The following is a 26,232-nucleotide window of genomic DNA, read 5'->3' as shown; positions in this document are numbered from 1 at the left end:
GGTACTTAGGCTTTGTTATGGGCTGGCTCCTGGTAGAAAACCTGCAGTAGGCTTTTCTCCTGGTCAGCCCAAAATGGGAAAAAAGAGGGACAGAATGTCTTTGCTAATAAGGAAGGCTCTTAGTGGAGTTGAGGGAATTATGGGGCGTCTGACCACTCTCACCCATGGTGTGAAAGGTTAATTGGTGAAACCATATTGGCACTGATCTGGGTGGAGTAAGGGCTGCCTAACCCCATTTCAGAGTGTCCTCATCTCCTCATCTTTCTGCTGCAGAGTAAAGGTCGCTAGACCAAGAGCCCAGGGCTCTAGACTGCCATCAAGATGGTGGGTGATGGCCCCTACCTTATCTCTGATCTGGACCGGCGAGGCCGGCGGAGATCATTCACAGAGAGATATGACCCCAGCCTGAAGACCATGATCCCAGTGAGACCCTATGCAAGGTAAGTCAGGAGGAGGATTGAAGGGAGGTCTGGGCAGAACTTCCAGGAATCATTTCCAGCCCATCAGGACAGTGAACACTGCCCCTGCTTCCCACATTGCTGCTCTGTATGCTTGTACTTTTGGCCTTCCATCCATCCATCCATTTTTAAAATTTATTGACCATTCACTTTAAGAATCCTCCTTTCCTTTGGTGGAAAGGAGGCAACAGCAAATGTTTAAGGAGAGCTTGCCATGTGCCAGGACCTGTTTGGGTGCTTTACAAATATCTTCTCATTCACTCCTCACAACCACCCTGGAGGTGTTGTGATTATATTTATCTGATGTGTGAATAAGTGAGGCACAAATAAATAAATAACGTGCACAAAATTAATCACGTAGATATTACTTTGTAACAAACTGCCTCTGTGCTTAGTAGCCTAAAACAATCACCATTTCTTTAGCTTGAAATTTTATAAGTGGTTCAGCAACTTGAGCTAAATAAACGGTGATTGTTTTAGGCATGACCAGATTTTCTTATGCATTGCTGGTCAGCAAGTTGGCTGTGCTTCTGGGGGTGATGGGCTGGGGGAAGGCGGGCCCCATGGACTATGCACTTCCAGCAGGTGAGCCTGCACTAGGTTCACCATTTCTTTCACTGCATTCTCTTGGCCAAATCAAGTCACATGTAAGCCCAGATTCAAGGTGTGGAGAAACAGATCTGACGTCTTGAAGGAAGAAGCTGCAAGCAAGGGTCTGGAACACAGATGGAGAGAGAGAATTGGGTTGAACTGCAGAATAGGAACTCGGGAAGTCTGATTTCCAAGTCACATGCTTACCTATAATGTGATGTTATATTACTATATGTGTATTCTTAACATTACATTAACTATAATATTTTAAAAAGCTGCTTTTTCTCAGTGGTAAAGAATCTGCCTGCCAATGCAGGAGCACAGGAGATGAGGGTTTGAATCCCATGGACAGAGGAGCCCGAGGGGCTAAAGTCTATGGGGTCACAAAGAGTCGGACATGACTGGGCAGCTGAACGCACGTGCACGCAAACACACACACCTTTTCTACATGAGAAGTGCCCTATAACCTGTCCTCTGAGCAGCAGAAGGCCAAGTGACATCTCCATGGTGAGATGATATAGCACTGCTCTCCTTCCAGAATACGTAGACCAAAGATAAACCTGTGAGCCCTCTAAGGTGAGAGGTGGAGGTTGAAGGGCCATGGCATGGGCTACCATCTTTAGTTCCAGGCAGGAGAGCTCTAAGTACCCACTGTTTTGGCTCTGTTCACAATTTTGTGGAGAGGCAGTGTGATATAGTGCTTAAGAGAAAGATGGGAGTCAGCAAGTGTTGGTCTTGATTTCCTGCTTCACCACTCACTAGCTATAAGACTTTGGGTAAGTACTATAACCTCTTTTTGCCTTGATGTTCTTGTCTATGAAATGGGATCATAATATCCCCCAAATACTTGGGCTGTTGTTAGGATTATATGATATAATGCATTTAAGTTACCCTTTAGGAAATGTTTACTCTGTACCAGGTGCATAGTATTAATACCTTATTAATATTATCTTAGCTTGGGTTCTCCCAAAAGCAGAGCATGAGTCAAAAACTTGGATGCAGGTAGCTCATTCGGGAGGTGATATCAAGAAGCAGGAGGAGAGATTTAGGGAGAGTGAGGCGGGGAAGGAGAACGTGCGTGTTGTCAGTGCCACTGCTTGTAGACATGGGGACTGGATTCTACTAGGCCTCTCCAGAAGTATACAATTTTCTACCCATAGGATGGGAGGTGGGGGCATTTGTCTGTGGGCTCTTATACTCCATTAGTTAGGTTTTCTTTTGGGTGGCATTGAAAGTGAAAGTGAAGTCGTGTCTGACTCTGCAACCCCATGGACTGTAGCCTATCACGTTCCTCCATCCATGGGGTTTTCCAGGCAAGGGTACTGGAGTGGGTTGCCATTTCCTTCTCCAGAGGATCTTCCTGACCCGGGGATTGAACCTGGGTCTCCCGCATTGTAGGCAGACGCTTTACTGTCTGAGCCATCATTAGCCCCCTGCAATTCTGGGCTACACTTATGCTCTGAGAAGACCCCAAAGGTAGTGAAAAGAGGCACAACACACCTGTGACATGGGACACTGTCAGCAGAGCCCAAGCTGCACAGCGTTGTCCTCCACGGCTGAGATTGGAGGTAAATGTGACAAAGTCTACACAAAGTCTGTGACTCAGAGCATCTTGACAGCATCTGCTACAAGTACAAAGCTCTTCCAGGGCCTGGAATATAGCAAACACTTAGCAAGTAGACTCTCATTCCATCTTATATGGTTAATTCCTCAAGGGCAGAAACACATCTCTTCCTCCTCCCTTATTGCTTTTCTTTTCCCCTTCCTCTACCTCCCCTGTCCTCCTTTATCTGCTAGCTAATATTTATATCATAGTTGTTGTTTAGTAGCTAAGTTGTGTCCAGCTCTTGCGACTCATGGACTGTAGCCCACCTCTGTAGGCTCTGTAGGCTCCTCTGCCCACGGGATTTCCCAGGCAAGAATGCTGGAGTGGATTGCCATTTCCTCCTCCAGGGATCTTCTCGACGTCTCCTGCACTGGCAGACAGATTCTTTGCCACTAGCGCCCCCAAGGGAGCCCAGTATTGTGTAGCAGCTTACATACATTAATCCATTCCATCCACATGATAAACCATGAGTTTGACTTTAGCTCTTGCCTCCTTGGGCAGGCTTACCCCCACACCCTGCTCTGACCCTCCCTGTCCTCCCAAGAGCAAAAGCCAGGCGCCCAACTCCTCTGATGATCAGCTACTTGGTCTCCATTTCCTCATGCCAAATGAAGCAGGTACCTTCTTTCCCCTGGGGTGGTCATTGCTAAATGTTTAACAACTGGCTCACTAAAAGAATTCCCTTGTTGTAGCACTTCTCATTTTTTATGGTGTAAATTCTCCCACCATGGCTGATTTCAACATGTTGTCACTGATAGCGAAGTTGAGAAGGGGTACATGGTAACAGAGTCCTATTATCTGCGCTATTTCCACCACAGAGGTCATAGACTTACATAATCTAAAGAACAGATATGAGTAAAATCCAGTAAAATAATCTAGGAAGCTATGAGTTTTGCATATTGATTGCATTTGTCTCTAAGATAATTTACTTACATTTACGTAATTTAATTTTTAATACTGGCTATGTTTGAGAACTGACTTGCAGAATTCCTAAAAATTGAACAATCAGCTCTTACAAGCTAGAAGGAGCTGGCCCAGCCCAGCTGGACCACCGCTCACAGGGCTGTGATGTAAGTCACCACCTGAGACAGGCTATGGTTATCCCTGTAGTTAAGAATTCTAGCCAGGGACTCAAGGCAAGGACCCCAACACCCTGGGACACCGAGCGTTTTGCCTGTTTCAGGTTGGCGCCCAACCCTGTGGATGACGCAGGGCTCCTCTCGTTTGCTACATTCTCCTGGCTCACACCCGTGATGGTGCGAGGCTACCAGCACACGCTGACCGTGGACACCCTGCCCCCGCTGTCGCTGTACGACTCATCCGACACCAATGCCAAAAGGTACGAGGGTCTGTTTGGTCTGTTTCATCTAGAGAGGAGCCCACTTTGGGAAGGGACCTGCGAGCCCTTTTACGTGCTCCCGTTTCCCCACCGGGAAATCTACACCCACCAGTCTCGGTGGCCACTCCCTCCGGCTCCTCTCTGAGATGTGGGCTGGGCTGACTGGGCTAATTTTTCACAGTTTTGACTGGCAAAATCATACTTTTCATTGGTTCCTGGCCTAGTCTCTGGGGAGGTGAATACTGGGGAGAGTTGGTGGGGAGAAAGAGCTTCTTGAGAGCTCGAGGATTCAGGACCACTCGGGCGCAGCTGTCAGCTGGTTTGTAGGATCACCGCATCGGGACAGGAGTGGCTGGAATCTCACTTTGCTCTGTGCTGGCTGGACTCCACCTGGGCTGCTGTCTGCTGTGCCAGGCATGGTGTTTTATTTCACTTTAAAAGTTGTCACTGGACTTAAAAGTTTTTTTTATTTTATTTATTTTTTAAAAATTTATTTATTTTAATTAGAGGCTAATTACTTTATAATATTGTATTGGTTTTGCCATACATCAACATGAATCTGCCACGGGTATACACGTGTTCCCAATCCTGAACCTCCCTCCCACCTCCCTCCCCATACCATCCCTCTGGGTCATCCCAGTGCACCAGCCCCAAGCATCCTGCATCCTGCATCGAATCTGGACTGGCGATTCGTTTCTTATATGATATTATACATGTTTCAATGCCATTCTCCCAAATCATCCTCCCCGCCTCTCCCACAGAATCCAAAAGACTGTTCTATACATCTGTGTCTCTTTTGCTGTCTCGCATACAGGGTTATCATTACCATCTTTTTAAATTCCATATATATGCAGTTAGTATACTGTATTGGTGTTTTTCTTTCTGGCTTACTTCACTATGTATAATTGGCTCCAGTTTCGTCCACCTCATTAGAACTGATTCAAATGTATTCTTTTTAATGGCTGAGTAATACTCCATTGTGTGTATGTACCACAGCTTTCTTATCCATTCGTCTGTTGATGGATATCTAGTTTGCTTCCATGTCCTGGCTATTATAAACAGTGCTGCGATGAACATTGGGGTACACGTGTTTCTTTCAATTCTGGTTTCCTCGGTGTGTATGCCCAGCAGTGGGATTGCTGGGTCGTATGGCAGTTCTATTTCCAGTTTTTTAAGGAATCTTCACACTGTTCTCCATAGTGGCTGTACTAGTTTGCATTCCCACCAACAGTGTAAGAGGATTCCCTTTTCTCCACACCCTCTCCAGCATTTATTGCTTGTAGACTTTTGGATCACAGCCATTCTGACTGGCGTGAGATGGTACCTCATTGTGGTTTTGATTTGCATTTCTCTGATAATGAGTGATGTCGAGCATCTTTTCATGTGTTTGTTAGCCATCTGTATGTCTTCTTTGGAGAAATGTCTATTTAGTTCTTTGGCCCATTTATTGATTGGGTCGTTTATTTTTCTGGAATTGAGCTGCAGGAGTTGCTTGTATATTTTTGAGATTAGTTGTTTGTCAGTTGCTTCATTTGCTATTATTTTCTACCATTCTGAAGGTTGTCTTTTCACCGTGCTTATAGTTTCTTTTGTTGTGCAGAAGCTTTTAATTTTAATTAGATCCCATTTGTTTATTTTTGCTTTTGTTTCCAATATTCTAGGAGGTGGGTCATAGAGGATCCTGCTGTGATTTATGTTGGAGAGTGTTTTGCCTATATTCTCCTCTAAAAGTTTTATAGTTTCTGGTCTTATGTTTAGATCTTTAATCCATTTTGAGTTTATTTTTGTGTATGGTGTTAGAAAGTTTTTTATTTTATATTGGAGTATACTTGGTTACAGAGAAGGTAATGGCACCCCACTGCAGTACTCATCCCTGGAAAATCCCAAGGACGGATCCCAAGGCTGCAGTCCATGGGGTCGCTGAGGGTCCGACACGACTGAGCGACTTCACTTTCACTTTTCACTTTCCTGCATTGGAGAAGGAAATGGCAACCCATTCCAGTGTTCTTGCCTGGAGAATCCCAGGGACGGGGGAGCCTGGTGGGCTGCCGTTTATGGGGTTGCACAGAGTCAGACACGACTGAAGTGACTTAGCAGCAGCAGCACACTTGGTTAACAATGTTGTATTAGTTCCAGGTGTTACAGCAAAGTGATTCAGATACACACACACATGTATCATTGTTTTTCAAATTCTTTTCCTATTTAGGTTATTACAGAACACTGTGGACTTTCATATTACAAAATACGTTTTGGTTGAACCAAATGAAATATCTGATAATTTTGACTTGCCAAAACATACATTTCAGTGGTTCAACCTAATTACGATTCATTACAGAAATGTTAAAGCAACAGAAGTTTAAGCAGTGGAAGTACCCCCACCATACGTCCACCCCACTCCCCAGAGGTCAACACTGTTAAATGCTGGTTTGCATCCGTCTGGAATTTTTTCTACTCTGATTAAACAAACCCGGTGCTACCATCTTCTGCAGATCAATACCTCTTCTTCTTTCGTACTCACAGGTCATCTTTTTTCCTTTGAAGAAAAAATGAAGCATAATATTTCATGGTTAACCATTTTGCTATTTTCAGTTAAGAGTTTATATTTTTCCACAGCACAAAAACCTCCTGCTGTGCAGCCCAGTTCCTTCATTCTTTCTAATGACTGCATTGTTTTAAGCAGTGGGGAAGCTCTCAAAGTCGTCTCTCTGCATTTGTTTCTTCTGGAATTCTCCTTCTTTTTGGTCTATATGCTTGAAGGGCTGTGAGTTCCAATCGTGCTCCTGCAATTGTGCCTTCGCGTCCCCTTATCCGTGTCCTGAAGGAATCTCAGTCAGTGGTGGTTTCCTACAGTCCAGGGAGCACAGAGAGAAATGGGCTGGACCAGTGTCTGTGGAGTTCCAGGTTTTCCTTCTACCTCTCTCTCTGTTTTTAATGTTGCCTTCCATCTACCCAACATCAGCTCAGATCCTTTTCCAAACACATGCTTGACAACCTTCATAACATGTGATCTTCAGTCCATGCCTCTCTTTTGGACTCTGAGTTCATACACCCACCATCCAACAGGACTTGGGTGATTCACAAGTATCCTACATCAAAAGCTATGTTCTTGATCCTCAGCCCTACCTGATGATATCCATCTCTGTTAACTCCATTCCCACAGTTCTCCTTTTCTCCCATATCTAATTCATCTGTAAGTCCTAATGTCTCCACTGTCTACCTTTCTGTAAATTCTCAGCCACCTCCCACCTGGATGCCCATGGTCTTCCACGGTGGTCTCCCTGCTCCCCACCCTTATAACCCACTATTCTCACAGCAGCCAGATGTTCTTTTAGATATGTAAAGTGATCTTGTCACATCAGCTTAAAAACCTGCAATGCCTTCCTTTGCACTTGGAATGAAATCTAATCTCCTTCCTGAGGACTATGAGGTCCCATGAGATCTGGCCCTGCTTTGCCTCCCTGTGCCCCTACATGCCTGGCACACTGGCCTCTGTTCTGATTTTTGACATGGACAAACTCCTTCTTGCCCTGGATATTTTCTTCTTGATTTCTCTGTCACCTCCGTGTTTCTGTCACAACTGGTATTGTGCCAGGGACAGGCAGGAGGAAGATATTAGGGCCTGGAAAGAGCCCAAATGCCAGATCCCAGCTTGTTCTGTGTCAGGGCTCTGGCCACTGCCACTCCCATGTCCCATCCACCCTGTAAAACAGTGGTCCCCAGTTATTTTGGCATCAAGGACCAGTTTTGTGGAAGACAGTTTTTCCACAGATCAGGGGTGAGGGATTGGTTTCATATTACATATTATTGGTTTCATATTACATATTATTGGTTTCATATTACATATAATAAGCATGTCACATTTATTGTGAACTTTATTTGTATTATTATTACATTGTGGTATATAATTAGATAATTATAGAACTCACCTTAATGCAGAATCAGTAGGAGCACCCAGTTCAGTTCAGTTCAGTCTCTCAGTTGTGTCTAACTCTTTGTGACCCCAGGAGCCCACCAGATGCAGCTTAATTGTCCCTTGCCACTCACTGATAGGGTTTTGATATGAGTCTGGAAGCTATTGATTTATTGTGGTCTCTGCAGTCAAATCTCTCTGCTAATGATAATCTGTGTTTGCAGGCACTCCCCAGCGCTAGCATCACCACCTCAGCTCCACCTCAGATCATCAGGCATTAGGTTCTCATAAGGAGCGTGTAACCTAGATCCCTTGCATGCCCAGTTCGCAGTAGGGTTCGTGCTCCTATGAGAATCCACTGCCATCACTGATGTGACAGGAGGCAAAGTTCAGGCAGTAACGTGAGTGATGGGGAACAGTTGTAAATACAGATGAAACCTGCTGCTCACCTCCTGCTGTGCAGCCCAGTTCCTAGCGGGCCACAGACTGGTATCAGTTCATGGCCCAGGGGTTGGGGACCCCTGCTGTAAAAGAAGAGAGAACGAATGCTGTTCTGAAGCTGCCACTGCCAGGGATGTGGGTTGTGGATTCTTGCAACGTTTTATCCATCAGCATAGCTTTCAACAGCAAGTGGGAGTATAAGTCCCTTTCCTTCTTCCTGTTCTTTTGTCACAGATTTCGAATCCTTTGGGATGAAGAGGTAGAAAGGATGGGTCCCGAGAAAGCCTCTCTGGGCCGAGTGGTCTGGAAATTCCAGAGGACGCGTGTTTTGATGGATATTGTGGTCAACATCCTGTGCATTATCATGGCAGCCATAGGGCCGGTGAGTGCAGTGGCCCTTCTCTGGCCTCGTCTCCCAGGTCCCAGACTGGCAAAGAATGTTATTAGTTACTTTCTCTACGAGCTGGTGGGTTTAGTACATTGTTGCACTCCTTGGGGGAGAATTTTCATAAAGCTAATCCTTGTCAAGCACGGCAGCTACCACTGAAATTAATTAAAAGGTTTGCCTCATAAAGTCTGCTTGCTGACATTATCTGAAGCCTTCTGTACCTACCTCGAACCCCAGCGGCACTCTCCTCTCCCCACCGCACTGTTTTACAGACAGTTCTCATTCACCAAATCCTGCAGCAGACCGAAAGCGTCTCCAGGAAGGTCTGGATTGGCATTGGCCTGTGCGCAGCCCTTTTCACCACTGAGTTTACCAAAGTCCTCTTTTGGGCCCTCGCCTGGGCCATAAATTACCGCACGGCAATCCGGTTGAAGGTGGCCATCTCCACCTTGGTTTTCGAAAACCTGGTGTCCTTCAAGACGCTGACACACATCTCTGTTGGTGAGGTAAGCTGGTCCAGAAGGAGTCTAACTTTAGGAAACTGCGTTCTGAGTTTTCTGAATATGTGTGAGCTGTGCTTCCTGGATGGAATATCTGCCCCCTCTTTTGGTTGTCTGTGTCCTGTCCATCATTTCCCTTCTTCCTGCTAAGTGAAGTGGTGGACACTCAAAACACCAGAAGAATTCAGAGAAAGGAGGACTCCATTCGAGCTGGAGAATTTGGAAAGGCTTCCCTGTTCCACTTGGAACAGGGCTTAGGGGTGACCTCATTCAATCCCTCTGATTGTCCGTGAGGACATCGAAGCAGTACAGAGCATGCTATGGCATTAAAAAAATCGACTGACTAATGGATCTGATGATTCCAACTGTGTAATATTTTGGATGTCAAGTCACAACAAAGACCAAGCCTGTTGGACTTTAGAGTTGACATTTCCTTAAGCCCTTAATCCTTAGCAATAAAATCTTCACCTTTTACTTGAGAATATTTCCCTGGCCAAGGGAACCCTAGGTAAGGGAGGTAAGGGAAGAGACTGTTTCTTTCAGTTGCTCTTTCAGTTTGTTTAAAGTATCCGGTATCAATTATGATTAGATTCACTTGTGTAAAACCAAAACCCCCAAATAACAGTGGACTAAATGGGATGAATTTATTTCACTCTACGTGAGTCTGAAAGAGGGTGATGGAGGGCTGGAATGGGGGCTTCCAGGCTCTTCTATCTTTCTTTATCACTACCTTAGTACATGGTTTCCATAATTGTTCAGGATGGAAACTGCAGGTCCAGACATCCCGGTCATGTTTCAGAGAACTGGTAGGAGGAAGCAGAGAAGAGAAAGGGATATGTCTTCCAGGTCGAGTTGGCTCCCTGTCAGAATGCACCCCAAAGCTCCACTGGATACCTTGGCTTGTGTCTCATTGCCCTGAGCATAGCCGTATGGTCACAACACTTCCACAAAACAGGCTTGGAAATGTGGTCTTTTTCCTGGGCCCACAGATGCCCTGATTCAGCAGGGTTGTGCTAACAAGGAAGAAGGAGAGAGAGCTGTCAGGTAGACAGTGGGCTTTGCCGATGTACTCCCAGGTGGTATTTACGCCTTTCTTCACTGGGATTCTCAGTCCTAAAAGACTGGCTTCTCCAGAGTCATACTAGAATGGAACTCACAAGACTCACTGTGTTGGTTCTCTGATGACCTCCAGCCCCTTTAAGGCAGTTTTCCCTTTCATTCCGCAGATGCCCCAGCCCTTCCAAAAGCTGTCAGTTGGGGAAATGCTCGGGTGGCCCTTCCAAAGCCTGAACCTGTGTGCTTTCTTTCCAGGTGCTCAATATACTATCGAGTGATAGTTATTCCTTGTTTGAAGCTGCCTTGTTTTGTCCCTTGCCAGCCACCATCCCTATCCTAATGGCTGTCTGTGCAGTGTACGCCTTTTTCATTCTGGGGCCCACAGCTCTCATCGGGATATCCGTGTATTTGCTATTCATCCCCATTCAGGTAATAGCAAGTCTTTGCAGTCGTATTTCATGCACACTCTCACTTAAGTGGGTAAAAGGCTTTGCTTCCAGAGCCTGGCCCTGAAACCTGAGCCCTTACTTTGGGCTCATGGACAGCATAGTTTTTAAAGAACTTGAATTTAAAGAACTTGAATTTGAATGCCCTGGGGAAGGGGTCATGCTTCTTCAATTTGTCAAAGTCCCCAGTGCTTCCCTTGTATCCTGGTGATTCCTGCATTTGTATCACTTGGCCAGACTCAGGTTGTGTCCCCAGAGAACATTGACCACAACTCAGTGGAAGGATTCAGCTGAGAATCTCTCCCTTAGAACTTTTCCTGGCACTTACACTCCGATCCCTGGATTTTTAGGCCAACAGCAACTCAACAATTCTCTCTGAACACTACCTTGATTTCAGATGTTTCTGGCTAAGCTCAATTCAGCTTTCCGACGATCAGCAATTTCAGTGACAGACGAGCGAGTTCAGACAATGAATGAGTTTCTGACCTGCATCAAGCTGATTAAAATGTATGCGTGGGAGAAATCTTTTACCAACACCATCCGAGGTAGGATGAGCAATTGCTGAAAGAACCGCTTAACCCGTAGAGTGTGCTTTTCCAATGGGTTCTTAAGATTCTGGGTTTGGGAATTCTGGAAATGGACTGAGGGGACCTCCAAGCTGGTCTGCAGGCTTTTCAAAAGAGTATAGAGATTTTGGAATAGACCCAGGCATCTCTTCTAGGGAACCCAAAGCTTAGTAGGTGAGTGGCATATGGTTTAGCCATACTGAGGCTGGTGAGTGCTTGTACTGGCCAGCTACCCTTCACAAAAATAATCCACTAAAGCATTATGAGTAGAAGAGCTGGCTCAGGCTACTTCGTTGACTTGGAAGCTATCCATATGGGCACATGTTCACGCTCACACTTATACACGTGTCCCCTCCTTGCTGGCAGCAGCCTCATCAGGATTGGATGTCCCACTGACTTGACATGCTTTAGGCAGATAGGAGAATGCGTATATAGCTGTTTTGTTTTAAAGATGATATTTAAAACTCTCAATCAAATAAAAATGCAAATCTAATTGCAGGAACATTTACATAATTGCTGACATAGACTCAGGTGGTTGACCGGTTAATGATCCAAACTACTGTTACAACCGACTCTCTGGATCTACAATTACACTTGTCGACCAGCCTGTAATTGAACCCAAAGTTGTGTATCCACAGTTTTGAAAGTGGCTTTAGAAAATCTGCTTTTGAGCTTGCCGAAAGAAGTGTCCCAGATTGGGACACTGGCAGCCTTATGTACCATCTTTCAAGAGCCAGAAATACTTCCGTGCACATTGAACTCACTTTAATACAATATTTATTTGATGTGATTATATTTGATTCCATTTTATGGAATTCAGTGTAACTCAATTTAATTCAATAAATATCTACCAAGTTTCTACTATGTACAAGGCCACGGGAGTCACACAAAATAATTAGAAAGGATCTCTATTTTTAAAATGGAGGAAGGATGAGCTAAGTTCAAAAATAGCTATCAGTTTGTTGGCTCTACTTCTAGAATATATCCAGAATCTGTCTACTTCTCTTCATTCCACAGCCACCACAGTCCAAGCCAATATCCTCTCCCTTCCCATTTATGGAAAGAACTTCTAGATGCAACCTCTGCTTTCCGCCTGCCCCGTAAAATCCATGATGCACTCAACAGCCAGAATGACCTTTTAAAAATGTCAGTCAGATCCTGTCTCTCCCCTGCTGAAAAATCTTTAGTGACTTCTTTTCACACTTAAATGTTTTCAAATTTAGGACTTCTGAATGAAGTCCAGATTCCTTCCAACAGCCTATTGGATCCAGCACCATCTGACCCCTGCTGACCTCCTGACCTCATCACATCTTATCCCAGGCCTTGATAACTCTGCACGAGCCACCCGAATCTTCTGTTTTTAAAACAGCATCCACATCCATTCACGGCTCGGGAGCTCTGCAGTTGCTGTTCCCTCTGCCTCGAATGTCTTCTGCTAGATGTTCGTGCTGACTTTATCTTAACTGTGGGTCTCCTAAAGTAATGACAGTGATGCACGAGGCCTTCTTGACCACAGTCCCAAGCAGGTCCACTCCCTCTTTAACTCTTGGTCTTGTCACCCTGTTCATTTCTTTCATATCACCCAACACAGTTTGTTGAAGAAGGCAATGGCACCCCACTCCAGTACTCCTGCCTGGAAAATCCCATGGATGGAGGAGCCTGGTAGGCTGCAAACCATGGGGTTGCTGAGGGTCGCAACTTCACTTTCACTTTTCACTTTCATGCATTGGAGAAGGCAATGGCAACCCACTCCAGTGTTCTTGCCTGGAGAATCCCAGGGACGGCGGAGCCTGGTGGGCTGCCGTCTATGGGGTCACACAGAGTCGGACATGACTGAAGTGACTTAGCAGCAGCAGCAGCAGCAACACAGTTTGTAATGATCTTATTTATTTGTTTGTTTCTTTCTTGTCTATTGCTCCTCCTGAAAAAGCTGAGACCCTCTTTACCCCTATATTCCCTGGAACCACGCACAGCCCCTGGCATATAGTAGACATCAGATTAAAATTTATTAAAAATAATAGGCAAACACGTGAATTAATTATAGAATGAAATGGGTAAAAGGCCACAAAAGAAACTGAGAGGAGATCCATGGGCATGAGAGATGAGGGAAAGCCTTCTGGCAGAGGCTCTGAAGGACAGGAGGGATGTGGACACCGCAGGAGCTGGGGAAGCCCCACTGGGCAGGAGCAAAGGCCTAGAGGCTGTGCTTGGAGAGGAGGTGGCTGCTGTTCTCGAGGGGAAGGGTGTGTGGACAGCAAGTGTTGAATCCCAGGAGAACTGGATTCTAATTCTGCCCTGACCTCTTAAGGAGCAAGTCACTTAGCCCAGGAAGACTTTCCTCTACTGTCAGGGGGGCATAGTGATGGCTTCTCCTGTGTCACATGGTGGGGAGAGCAGGTTAATGAAGGCCTGCCTGTGCAGGGCTCAGCCCAGCACCTGGTCCATAGGCCGCACTCCCCGAGCAGGGCTGTGGTACCACGCTGCTAACGTGGAAGGGTTTTTGTGGAGGAGGCCAGTGTTGCTGTTGAGGACTTTAAACACCAGGGGAGGGGCGCTTGAATTCTATCCGAAAGTGGTACAGAGTCTTGGTGTCATCTGGACTATGGAAGGCAGACACGTTCTTGGGGTTTTGTAGCTGTTCCTGAGACACAGGGCAGGGGCCTCAATCTGGCAGTCTTCAGGCTGGCATATGTGTTTTGTTTGGCTCCTACAGTACTTTAACTTTTTCTATTAGTTCCCAAGATTTAATCGTAGGGCCATGTCTCACAAAATTCCAGATCTCAGACTTCAGAACAGTCTAGCGAGCCTGGGACACCCTCGCTCTGGTCTTGCTCTCTGCCCACTCCCTTCATTTACATTACTTACCTGTAGGCATCTGAGCGTATGATTCCTGACACACAGGGAATCAGATCGGAAAGGACCTTGGAAGCCATCCAGCAATGGCAGCTGACAAGTACTGAGCCCCAGTACATGCCGGCATTGTGCTCAGGGCTGTCTGTGCTTCCTCTCATTTAAAGTTCTCAGCAGGAGCCCTTTACACTAATTTGCAGGAGGATCCAGCAGAAGTTATGCTTTTTTTTTTTTTTTTTTTTTTTTTTAATTGAAGCAGGTGGCGCTAGTGGTAAAGAACATGCCTGCCAAGGCAAGAGCTGTAAGAGATGCAAGTTGAATCACTGGGTTGGGAGAAGGGCACGGCAACCCACTCCAGTATTCTTGCCTGGGGAATCTCATGGACAGAGAAGCCCGGTGGGCTACAGTTCCTAGGGTTGCGAAGAGTCGGGCATGACTGAAGTGACTCAGCATGCTCACACATAGTTGATTTGATTTACAGTGTTGTGTTAATTTGGGGGTATACAGCAAAGTGATTCAGTTATATATATATATACATATAGGCTTCCCAGGTGGCTCAGTGGTAAAGAACCTACCTGCCAACGCAGGAGACAAGAGATGTGGGTTCGATCCCTGAGTTGGGAAGATCCCCTGGAGGAGGGCATGGCAATCCACTCCAGTATTCACGCTTGGAGAATTCCATGGAAAGAGGAGCCTAAGTGGGCTACTACGGTCCATAGGGTCACAAAGAGTTGGACATGACTGAAGTGACACAGCACACATGTATATGTATATATTCACGTGTGGATGACATGGAAAAGAATCTGATATTTTTCAGATTCTTTTCCAGTATGGTTTGTGGTAGTTTAGTGGCTAAGTCACGTCCGACTCTTGTGTTTAGTTGCTAAGTCGTGTCCGACCAAGTCATGTCTGACCAAGTCGTGTCTGATTTCCCAGATAAGAATACTGAAGTGGGTTCCTGTGCCTTTCTCCAGAGGATCTTCCCAACTCAGGGATCCAACCATCACCTAAAGGAACTGGGTGGATCCTTTGCCAGTGAGCCACCTGGGAAGCCCAAGTATCTGTTAAGACCAAACTCACAATTTACCCATCTCCCTACCTCTTCCTCTTTGGTAACCGTAACTTTGTTTTATATGTCTGTAAGTCTGTTTCTATTTTATAAATAAATTCATTTGCATTATTTTTAAGATTCCACATATAAGTGATGTCATATATTTGTCTTTTCTGACTTTACTTAAAATTTTATATTATGATAATCATCCATGCTGTTGCAAATGGCAATGTTTTGTTCTTTTTTATGACTGAGTAATATTCCATTGGATTTCCCTGGTGGCTCAGATGGTAAAGAATCTGCCTGCAATGCAGTAGACTGGGTTTGATCCCTGGGTTAGGAAGATCCCTTGGAGAAGGGAGTGGTTACCCTCTCCAGTATGCTTGCCTGGAGAATTCAATGGACAGAGGAGCCTGGCAGGTAACAGTCTATGGAACTGCAAAAAGTTGGACACTACTGAGTGATTAACACTGTCAATATTCCATTGAGTAATATGTTTCTTAATGCTGGTGCTTGACATACAAATTAAGACCACTATGGACTGTTTCTATTTACTAGGTATAAGGAAGAAGGAAAGGAAGTTACTGGAAAAAGCTGGATTTGTCCAGAGTGGAAACTCAGCATTGGCCCCCATTGCATCCACCTTTGCCACTGTGCTGACATTCACCTGCCACATCCTCCTGAGACGCAAGCTCACCGCCCCTGTGGTAAGTGCCTCTCTAGAACTGGCCTCTTCTGAACCAAACTCTGCCAAGTGCCAGATGGGTAGCTCCTCCCCACCTTTGCCCAGCCCTGGCACCAGGACACCTTATCACGGTGAGCCAGGTGACACCAGAATTCCATCCCAACTTCTAAAACCAGTACTTGGGCTGACAGGGAGAAGAGGAGTGCTTAGTAGCAATTCTTGTTTAGTCTACAGGATAGGGATAGTAGTTAATGTTGGAACACAGTTTTACATTTGGAAAACAAAGCTGAAGCCAAAGGAGCCCTTTGTTCATATGTATACATATATACGACAGGAGCAGAGTTTGTGCAAGTTCTCTGGGTGGGAGGAGGTATTGGTGTTGGAAGAAGCAGTATGGTGTCTAGATCAGAGTCCCCCTTGTTTAAATCCCCGCTCCACTCTTTGCTGTGACTTACAGCAGTTCATGGAGCCTCTCTTGCTTTAGCTTTATCATCTGTAAATGGGGTGATGACACTCTCTATGGCTGTGAAGACAGAAGTTCTTTTACACAAAGCACATGGGCCAGCGCCTGGGATGCAGCAAATTCTGCAGAAGTGTTTGCTCTTCTTATTAGCCTGATGCTCACCCAGGCCAGGCATAACTGAGTTGAAAGCCTCAGAGGGAGAATTGGATTGAAGTTGGGGGGTGTCTTGAATTACAAGGGGGTTGTGCATTCAAAGATAAACCTGAGCTAGAGGGGGAATGGCTCTGAACTGAAATAAACAAACAGATATTGAACAAGTGTCTGAAGGGCAAGTGGTTGGAGGAAAAAACACAGAGGCAAGAAAAAGAGAGAGAGAAAAGTAAATAAACTAGGAGAAGTATGCTCACAGGGGAAGAATTGCACCAAAATCAGGGATCTGGAGGGAAGGTGGGGGGCACATTTGAGAAAGCAGGATCTCTTCTGGTGCATCCATTGTAAGGCTGTCAGTCCCATTACTGCCCATGTTTCTTTAGAAGGTACTTTTTTGCACAGTTTTCTGTCACACACACACACACACACACTCTGGGAGCTTGAACCTAGCCTCACACCCAAAGCCGGTATGAATGTCAATGATGATTGTACTGGAGCCTGAATGAATGCTACCTGATTCTTGTAACTGCTGTCTATGATCCCAAGCCAAAATCTTTTTTTTTTTTTTCCCAGAACACACCAAGCAAATTAATTTGAAGCCAAATTGAGTGCATGTAGTTAGTATTTTCTAAAACAATGATTTAGAAGAAATCTAGATCCAGAACAATTTGCCTGAATGCTAGGCTTGTATTTCTTTAGACTAATAATCCTTGCAGTCTGCTTCTCTGCCAGAGTCACATCAGTAGGAGGTCAGCCCCGAGGTGCTGTCACATCAGGCAGCCTGGGGGCTCTGGGTTTCCTGAGCCAAGAGGTGCTTTGGAACCTGGAGGAGCTGAGTTCTCTTTGGGGAAGTATTTAGGATCAGATGTGATGAAGGTGGCGGGAGGCAGGCTTCCCCAGGGGCTCAGTGGTAAAGAATCTGCCTGAAAGGCAGGAGCCACAGGAGATGCAGGTTTGATCCCTGAGTCGGGAAGATCCCCCAGAGGAGGGCATGGCAACCCACTCCAGTATTCTTGCCTGCAGAATCCCATGGACAGAGGCTAGCCTGGTGGGCTACAGTCCATGGGGTCGCAAAACGTCTGACATGACTGAAGAGACTGAACTCGCTCGTGATGAAGGGAGCATCCTTCATCATGCTCTTAATGAACTAAGTGGGATTAGTTGACACCTGGGAGCCCTGTCCACAGGGCCCATTCAGCAGCAGGAAGGATCACTCCAGATTTGTTGAAGGAAGCTGTGTTTTTAATTTCTTAGATGGGTGGTTAGGGAGAGGCTGCTAATTACAAGTCGGGCAGATGAGAAGATGAAATCTGAGAGATGAGATCATGTCCCCCCTGGGGCACTCACAGAGCAAGGAAACTTGTCTTCACTGAAGCCGTATGATATTAGCCACCCACTAGGCAGGGCTCAGTGGGGAAGGCCCTAGTGAAGAGGAGGATTTTTTTTGGAAATGGCGGTGGAACAAAGGCCCTCAAATCAGTCCCTTATGAGTGTGTGGAGGTAGAACATGGAGGCCAGCCCCTGAGGGCAGGAGAACGAGCAGCCAGCCTGGGCCAAGCACATCATTGCAGGGAGCTTCCACCTTCAGCACTGGCCTGTGTGGTGTGTAAAAGGATGCTCTATCTCTGAAGGGTCAGATGTCTCTGAGAGAAGGGGACGATTTAGGAAAATCTGCATAAGGTTTCAGTGAATTGTCTAGGCCAAATAAGCATGTGGGATGGATGGGGCTTTCCAAATGCACTCAATTAGAGGCCCTTCTTGGACTTTATCCTCTGGACTGACAGAGATAAGGGGATAAGTTTCCCACCATGTTGATGAAAAATCCAAAACCAAAATAGATTAAGATGTTGATATCTTTAATTTGCCAACCCATGATTTCTGAGCCATGAAATGAGAAAATTGTTCCTCTGAGAATCCCAACTGTGCTACTGTTTCTCATTCCAGCAAGTTTAATCCCCATGGACTTAATGGTTCAAAGGCAAGGCAACATCCCATCTTAAACTCTATACCTCTCTTTTGTTCTTCAGGCATTTAGTGTGATTGCCATGTTTAACGTAATGAAGTTTTCAATTGCAATCTTACCTTTCTCGGTCAAAGCAGCGGCTGAAGCCAATGTCTCTCTAAGGAGAATGAAGGTATAACTAACACTGGGTGAGTAGGGAAGAGAGATCTCATTTTTGGGTGGGAAAATTCTCAGGGAAGCGGAGGCTGGGGCTTCCCAGGTGGCGCTAGTGGTGAAGAACCTGCCTGCCAATGCAGGAGAGACAGGAGAGGCTGGTTCGATCCCTGGGTCAGGAAGATTCCCTGGAGGAGGACATGGCAACCTACTCCAGTATGCTTGCCTGCAGAATCCCATGGACAGAGGACTCTGGTGGGCTACAGTCCAAGGGGTCTCAAGGAGTCGGACATGACTGGAGCTACTTAGCATGCATGCACGTGTCAACCCTTTGGAAGGCTGGGTCACTGGTTTGGTGGATATTGGGAGAAGACCCTCCATTCAGTGCTGGATACATAAATATGCATCAAACAGGATAGAGGCAGAATATTATAGGTGGCCTGTTCTTTTAGTAAAAGTAAGATGGAGTCTCCACTCAGGGAGATGATGTTCCTGACCCTCTACTCTTTTTCCAAGCTATAAATCTTGAGTTGTTCCAGGAGTGGAGTTCCGTCTGCACTGAGCCATCCCCCCTTGCCTATCTAGTTTGTCCTATGATGGCGACAGAGTGATGATAGCCTGGGGCACCATATTTATACACTCATTTAGCCACTCTATTTTTTTTAACTTACCCATTCACCAAAGATTTATTGTATGAGTGCCAAACAGGATAAACCAAAAGAGGACCGCACCAAGACACTTTGCAATTAAAGTGGTAAAAGGCAGCAGGGACTTCCCAAGTGGAGCAGTGGTAGAGAATTCACTTGCCAATGCAGGATATGCAAGAGATGCAGGTTCAGTCCCTGGGTTGGGAAGATCCTCTGAAGTAGGAAATGGCAACCAACTTTAGTATTCTTGCTTGGAGAATTTACATGGAGAGAGGAGCCTGGTGGACTACAGTCCACAGGGTCGCAAAGAGTCAGACACAACTGACTCAGCATGCACATTAAAAGCAGCAAGGGGAAAGCAGCAAGTTATATACAAGGGAACTCCCATAAAGCTAACAGCTGACTTCCACAGAAACTCTGCAGGCCAGAAGGGAGTGGCACAATATATTTAAAGCGATGAAAGGGAAAAGTCTACAACCAAGAATAATCTACACAGCAAGGTTCTCATTCAGATTTGTTGAAGAGATCAAAAGCTTTACAGATAAGCAAAACTAAAAGAGTTCAGAACCATAAAACCAGTTTTACAAGAAATGTTAAAGGGATTTTTCTAAGCTGGAAAGAAAAGGCTACAACTAGAAACATGAAAATTAAAAATGAAACAAGCTCATCAATAAAGGCAAATATACAGTAAAGGTAGTAAGTCAACGAGGTACAAAGTTAGGAGGAAGGTTGAAAGACAAAAGCATTAAACTAATCTAAATCCACAATAAACAGTTAAGGGATAACAAAACAAAAAGATGTAAAATACGCAAAACAGCACTCATGAGGGGAGGAGAATAAAAACACAGGGTTCTTAAAATGCATTTGAAATTAAGAGATGTGTAACTTAAAATAATCATGTGTTCATATATAGATTGCTAGATATAAACCTCATAGTAATCACAAATCAAGCATCTATAAGAGATACACACAAGAGAAAGGAACCCAAACATAACACTATAGATAGTTGTCAAATCACAAAGGAAGAGAACAAAAGAAGAGAGGAATTTTTTTTTCTCAAAAAGTTAAAAACAGAACTGCCATATGACCAGGAAGTCTGGAGTAAATACGTGAAGAAAACAAAAACATTAATTTGAAAAGATACATGCACGTGTACCCCACTGTTCATAGCAGTGTTGTTTATAAAAGCCAAGATATGGAAGGAACCTAAGTGTCCATTTATAGCTGAATGGATAAAGAAGATTGTGGTACATATATACAGTGGAATACCGCCACTCAGCCGTAAAAAGAATGGAATTTTGACATTTGCATCAACATGGATGGATTTGGAGGGCATTATGCTAAGTGAAATAAGTCAAAGAAATACAAATACTGAACAATATCACTTATATGTGGAATCTAAAGGAAACTGCATAAAACCCTGACTATAACAAAAAAGAAACAGATTCACAGATACAGAGAAAAAATTAGTGGTTATCAGTGGGAAGATGGAAGGAGGAAGGGGCAAGGTAAGGGTGAGGGAATTAAGAGGTACAAACTACTGTGTATAAAATAGATAAGGTACAAGGATATATTATACAGCACAGGGAACAAGGAATATAGCCAATATTTTATAATAAATTTAAATGGCATATAATCTATAAAAATTTGCAATCTCTATATTGTACATGTGAGACTAATATTGTAAATCAATTATACTCTGATTTTAAAAAAGATTTCCTGTGTGCTTCCATATACACAGCATTGTGGAAAATGCAAATACAAAGAAGAGGGTCTTTATTCTGAAAAGCCTCCAATCTAGTATAGGACCAGGTACCTCAGTAACTGCTATATGCAGTAAGGATGTGATGTGCAGGAAAGACAGATTAAGTGGCTTTGAAGTTGAGGCAAGAAAAGGAAAGAAGGAGAGGATTTCAGTCAAGAGAGCAACATGTTCAGATGTCTGTGAATTGATGGAAAGATCTTATTCACTCAAGACTGAAATGTAGATGTTGTTTTAAATGTCTTAGGGTGGCGCAAGGGGTAAAGAACCTGCCTGCCAATGCAGGAGATGTAAGACCCATGGGTTCAATCCCTGGGTCGGGAAGATCCCCTGGAGGAGGGCCTGGCAACCCACTCCAGTATTCTTGCTTGGGAAATCCCATGGACAGAGCAGCCTAGTGGGCTACAGTCCATGGGGTCGAAAAGAGTCGGACGCGACTGAGTGTGTGCACGTGGGTGCCTGCATCCCTCTTCTCCCGTTCCATCCATATCCAACCAGTCATGAATCTTGCTGACTCACCTCCTGATTACTAAATTCCTTCAAGTTTAAGAGGTACCATTTGTAAGACTCAATTGGAAGATTGCATTATTATTACTTTTTGAATAAGACCCAAGTCGATCTCATCACATTATTTGTCTTAGACTAGAGGAAAAACTCTATTTCTTGACTCCTCAACCTCCACTCTGTCCCTAGTGGGAATCACCCACTAGGCACGGGGATCACCTTCATTTAAGGCCTTATAGTCTCTCACCTGAAGTATCACAGTGACTTAAGAACCAATCATCTTTTTCCACAGTTGTCCTTTTCAAATCCATGCTGCACTGTTAATTGAGCTGTTAAATGATTTGTCTGATCACTGATATTAACCTGCTTGAAATCCTTGTCCTTCACCCTCCAGGGCTGAGCCCTTGATCAGTGGGTCCTCAGTTACATCTCCACCTCATTTCCTTTCTACCTTGGGCTCTGGGCCTGGTGATCCTGAATTTCTTGCTTCATAACCCTTCTCGCTAAAAACCACACTATTGCATGTTTCCTTGCATTTGCTCGCGCTGTGCCCTCTACTATAAGATAAAGCTCTCCTCCCCTCCCCTCCCTCATCATGGCCTATACAACACTGTAAGGACTCAGCTCAGGCATCAGTTACATGGGTCTCCAGGATGGGGATCAAGGATCCCACCTCTGACAGTTATAGGGTGCAGTCCCTATTACATTTCACTGAAATGACCCATGCGTGTTCCCGTCTCCTATGAGACTGCAGTCTCTTCAAGGACAGGAAGAGTGCTTTATTAATACTTGCATTTCTGTTGCTTACTCCAGAATCTAGCATAGAATAAGCACTTGGCAGGTGTTTTGTTGAACTGAGCTGAGTGGGGACTTAGGAAGGCGACACAGCAGAGGCTGAACATGTGACCTTAGTTTCATAAGCATCAGTGCCAGGCAATAAAGCCCACTGCCCAGACTGGCATAAACTGGCCCTCGTGGGCGTGAGGGTAAAAATGTAGCTGGAATTAGCATTCTCCAATGTGGGTGACCCAGATAGGCCTTGTGGTTAAAGAGTCATCTGTCCTGGATAGTATGAGCTAGTGGACTATTTTTGTTTCAGCTTTTCCTGGGGGGAATACCTTCAGAATACCTTTCCTGGATGTCCCGGGTAGAATTGCCAAGATTGTGATTTGGGGTCATTAGAAGATATATTGGGATGATTCTTGCAAATGGATGACATCTGCCAAATTAATTTTGTTTCTTTAATCTTAGAAAATTCTCATAGCTAAAAGCCCCCCATCTTACATCACCCAACCAGAAGACCCAGATACTGTCTTGCTTTTAGCAAATGCCACCCTGACATGGGAGCAAGAAACCAGCAGGAAAAGTGGCCTAAAGAAGGTGCAGAACCAGAAAAAGCATTTTCTCAAGAAACAGAGGCCAGAGGCATACAATTTGAGTCCATCAGCTCAGGGAGCCCCTGATGAGGAGGAGCAACATGATAGCCCCAAATCAGTTCTACACAATATAAGCTTTGTTGTGAGAAAGGTGGGTATGTGTTCCAAAGGTGTGGCCTGAATATGGTTCAGTTTGAGCAGGAGGTGGTGGTGGGGTGTCTCCATTTCTCCCTAAATTTTAAAGCTAGTAAATCAGCCATGGAGTTCTTGCTCCAAGCTGAGAGAATACCATGGTCTTAGTGGTTCTTTGTGCTGATCTTCAAATTTCAGAGGAGTTGACAACCAGTTCCAGAGTTGAACGGACACTCCATTTCAGGTGGCTAGACTCAAACTGACTAGCCTTCATAAATCTTTTCGGATTTGTTGTTAATTTCACATTGGAGTCCTATGATAGATTATAATAGCTGACAATTACGAGCAATTTCTATTTACCAGGTACAAAATGAACTCATTTAACCACCCCAGTGGCCCTATGAGATGGGTCTATAGCCACCCCACTTGATGACTGAGGAACCAGAGGCACAGCAGGTTAAATACCTTGTTCAACCCACGCAGCTCGAAAGTGGCAGAAGAGGGCCTCACACCCTGGGCGCCTGGCCCCACAGTCTGCACTTAACCATTATGAGACACTGCTCTTGTAAAAAAGCGAAATGAGAGCAATAAGCGGCCCTGCAACAGAAGCCAGCCAGAGTCTGCTGCCTGCCCTCCTCGGGATTGAGGGTGGGGTAGAGTGTTTAGAGAAGTTCTGCATTTGGGGAATGTCTGACCTTCTCCTGCGTGTGGTTTTCTTGCCCTGGGAACTCAGCATCCATGCTCCCCGGATGGCAGTGTTGATTTTGTTGCAAAGGGCTCAGCATTAATCTTGTGCCTAATATTTTAATCTCCCATCTTGTTGACTCACCTTTTCCCCATGTGAGCACTATAGAGGGAGAAGTTCTTATGTATTATGTGACGCTAAGCTCAATAGCTGGTGTACAGTGGTACTTCTTGTAGTTAACAAGGCTGTCTGCACACATTCACTGGAAATGCTATTTGGTTGGCTGAGTGCAGTCGAGCTTGGCTCTCAGTTAAGTCCTGTTGTGTGCAGCCCACTTGCTTGCTCATCACTTTCCCCCGCCTATGACGTGCAGCACCCAGATTACTTCAACCATGCCTTCAGAGTTGCTCCCAAGAGGCCTCAGTGAACTGCTCTTGGGTTGTAAAGAAGCTGCCTCTGATCTCTGCACTTGCTTTCCTCCTTTTCAGCACATTGGTTGCTCCTGACTTGTCATCAACAACATGGTCAATGTTTTGTGAAGTAAGGTGAAGTCAAAGCAGCAGCACGCTGTCCTGGGGGTTCGGGCTCTTCCTCTCCAGCCTAGTGGACCTGGGCTCCGGTCCCTGCCGCTGGTCAGCTGTGTACCTGAATATACTCTCTAACCTCTTGAAGTCAGCTTCTTTACCTGCTCCATGGGTATTTTAACAATAGTACTGACTTTCCAAGGTGGGTGTGAGGACAGAAAGACCTCACACACAAATGCTAAGGCTCTGTGAATTCTGTGAGCTATGGTTGTTGCCTTTTTCTTCCAATAATCATATCCAGCTTAAGTGCTGCCCTTAAGTGTCCTAAATTCAAGACATCCATGTTTTCCCAAATTTAGTTCCACGATTCTATTAGACTGTAGCTTCTTCAAGGTCAGGGCCCATATCTTCTACACAGCTGTGACCTCACACTAGGCCCAGTGCCTGGCACAGAATAGATTCCCAGTCATGTTTTCTGAATGAACAAATGAATAATCAGAAACTCAGGGTTGAGGCCTCATGGATTTCTTGCTGAAAACAAGGATAAATCTAGGCTGAAACAAGGCTCAGACCTGGCTGCGAGTAGCAGACAGGACTCAATGAAAAGCCAAATGCCTAGGCTGGTTGGATCCATCCTTGTGTTTCTTTGTCTCAAAGTCTCCATAAAGACCCCTTTCCTTGTAGTTCTTTTAGTGGAATTAAAATGATCAGTTTTATTTATGTGCAGCTCTGATGACTACAAAGCATCTGCCCTGATCACTGTTTTATCGCTAGTGCCTACTGCTGTGCCTGGTGTTCCGTGAAGACTTACCCAAGGGATGTGTGAGGACAGGCAGCAACCCTCATGTGCTGGGTTAGCAGGCCAGCACGAGGCCCTTCTGATCTAGCTCAGGTGGAAAAGGAGTCATATTTGGTCCCATGCTGGGCATCTTTGCTCCGAGGGATTGCTGCAGGTCTTTTTTTAAAAAATAATTTTATTTATTCATTTTTATGGCTGTGCTGTGTCTTTGATGCTGTGCAGGCTTTTCTCTAGTTCAGGAGAGCAGGGGCCACTCTTCGTTGCCGTGCGAAGGCTTCTCACTGCAGTGGCTTGTCTTGTTGCAGAGCATGGGTGTTGGGCTGTGCAGGCTTTGGTCGCTGCAGCATGGTGTCTCAGTACTTGCAGTTCCTGGGCTCTCGCGCGCAGGCTCAATAGTTGTGGCACATGGGCTTCGTTGTGCATGTGGGATCTTCCCAGATCAGGGATCGAACCCGTGTCTCCTGCATTGGCAGGCAGATTCTTTACCACTGAGCCACCAGGGAAGCCCTGGGAGCAGGTCTTAATGAGAATGTTCCAGATGTTGCAACCACAGCATTGCAATAGCTGCTTGAACTCGAGTGGGTCTGTGCCAACCTCAGAGTCTCCGCATGGACTCCTCCTCTGCCAGCAGTGGCTTCCTGCTGATAGCTACGCAGCTCACCCCCTCGCCTCCCCCAGCTCTTACTCACACATCACCAGTAGCAGGTACTATCACTGACCCATCCGTGTGTCCTGGCCACCTCCCAATGGCCAGATCAGCATTTGTGTGCCTGGGTGCCCTCCCCACCACGCTCAATGAGCCAAGACATCAACAGTCGAGGGAGCAGCTCACAAACACTGGCTGTGGGATATTTATCCCGATTCCTTCAACCACTGGGAGGAGAAAGACTCAGTTTCTGCGATTCCTTGAGTTTCCCAGCAGCATTGAGTTTCATTTGCCTCCTGTGGGAGCTGACCCAACAGCACACCCTTGATGGGCCACCCTCCTTCTCCTGTACCATCCCCCTCCTCCCAGTTGGCATTTCCTGCACCTCCCCAACAAGCTTCCATCACTCAACTCCTTGCTTTGGGTCCTCTTTCTGGGAGAACTCAAGCTAAGATGTCCACCTTCCCGGTAAGGCCTCCACCCCCATTTCCTGCCTGCTTTATTCGTTTCCACAGCATGCATCTGTCACAATTCATATTTT

The 26,232-nt window shown here is 45.4% G+C and overlaps 1 protein-coding gene across 1 annotated transcript in view; it reads left to right on the top strand.

Annotated features, from left to right (window-relative positions):
* Positions 1–283: 283 nt before the first annotated feature.
* The window catches only part of ABCC12 (ATP binding cassette subfamily C member 12), a 61,502-nt gene continuing 35,553 nt past the window's right edge, over positions 284–26,232 (top strand). Inside the window, exons 1-9 of the mRNA XM_025268606.3 lie at positions 284–440; positions 3,839–3,994; positions 8,580–8,727; positions 9,006–9,239; positions 10,545–10,718; positions 11,133–11,280; positions 15,761–15,909; positions 18,528–18,635; positions 22,781–23,056. Of these exons, the coding sequence (XP_025124391.3) occupies positions 322–440; positions 3,839–3,994; positions 8,580–8,727; positions 9,006–9,239; positions 10,545–10,718; positions 11,133–11,280; positions 15,761–15,909; positions 18,528–18,635; positions 22,781–23,056 (1,512 nt within the window). The 5' untranslated portion in view covers positions 284–321. The remainder of the gene's footprint in view (positions 441–3,838; positions 3,995–8,579; positions 8,728–9,005; positions 9,240–10,544; positions 10,719–11,132; positions 11,281–15,760; positions 15,910–18,527; positions 18,636–22,780; positions 23,057–26,232) is intronic.

The sequence above is a fragment of the Bubalus bubalis genome, chromosome 18, assembly GCF_019923935.1.
Source record: "Bubalus bubalis isolate 160015118507 breed Murrah chromosome 18, NDDB_SH_1, whole genome shotgun sequence".
NCBI lineage: Eukaryota > Metazoa > Chordata > Mammalia > Artiodactyla > Bovidae > Bubalus > Bubalus bubalis.
The sequence above is the reverse complement of the archived record's forward strand: the minus strand, read 5'-3'. Positions and strand labels throughout refer to the sequence as shown.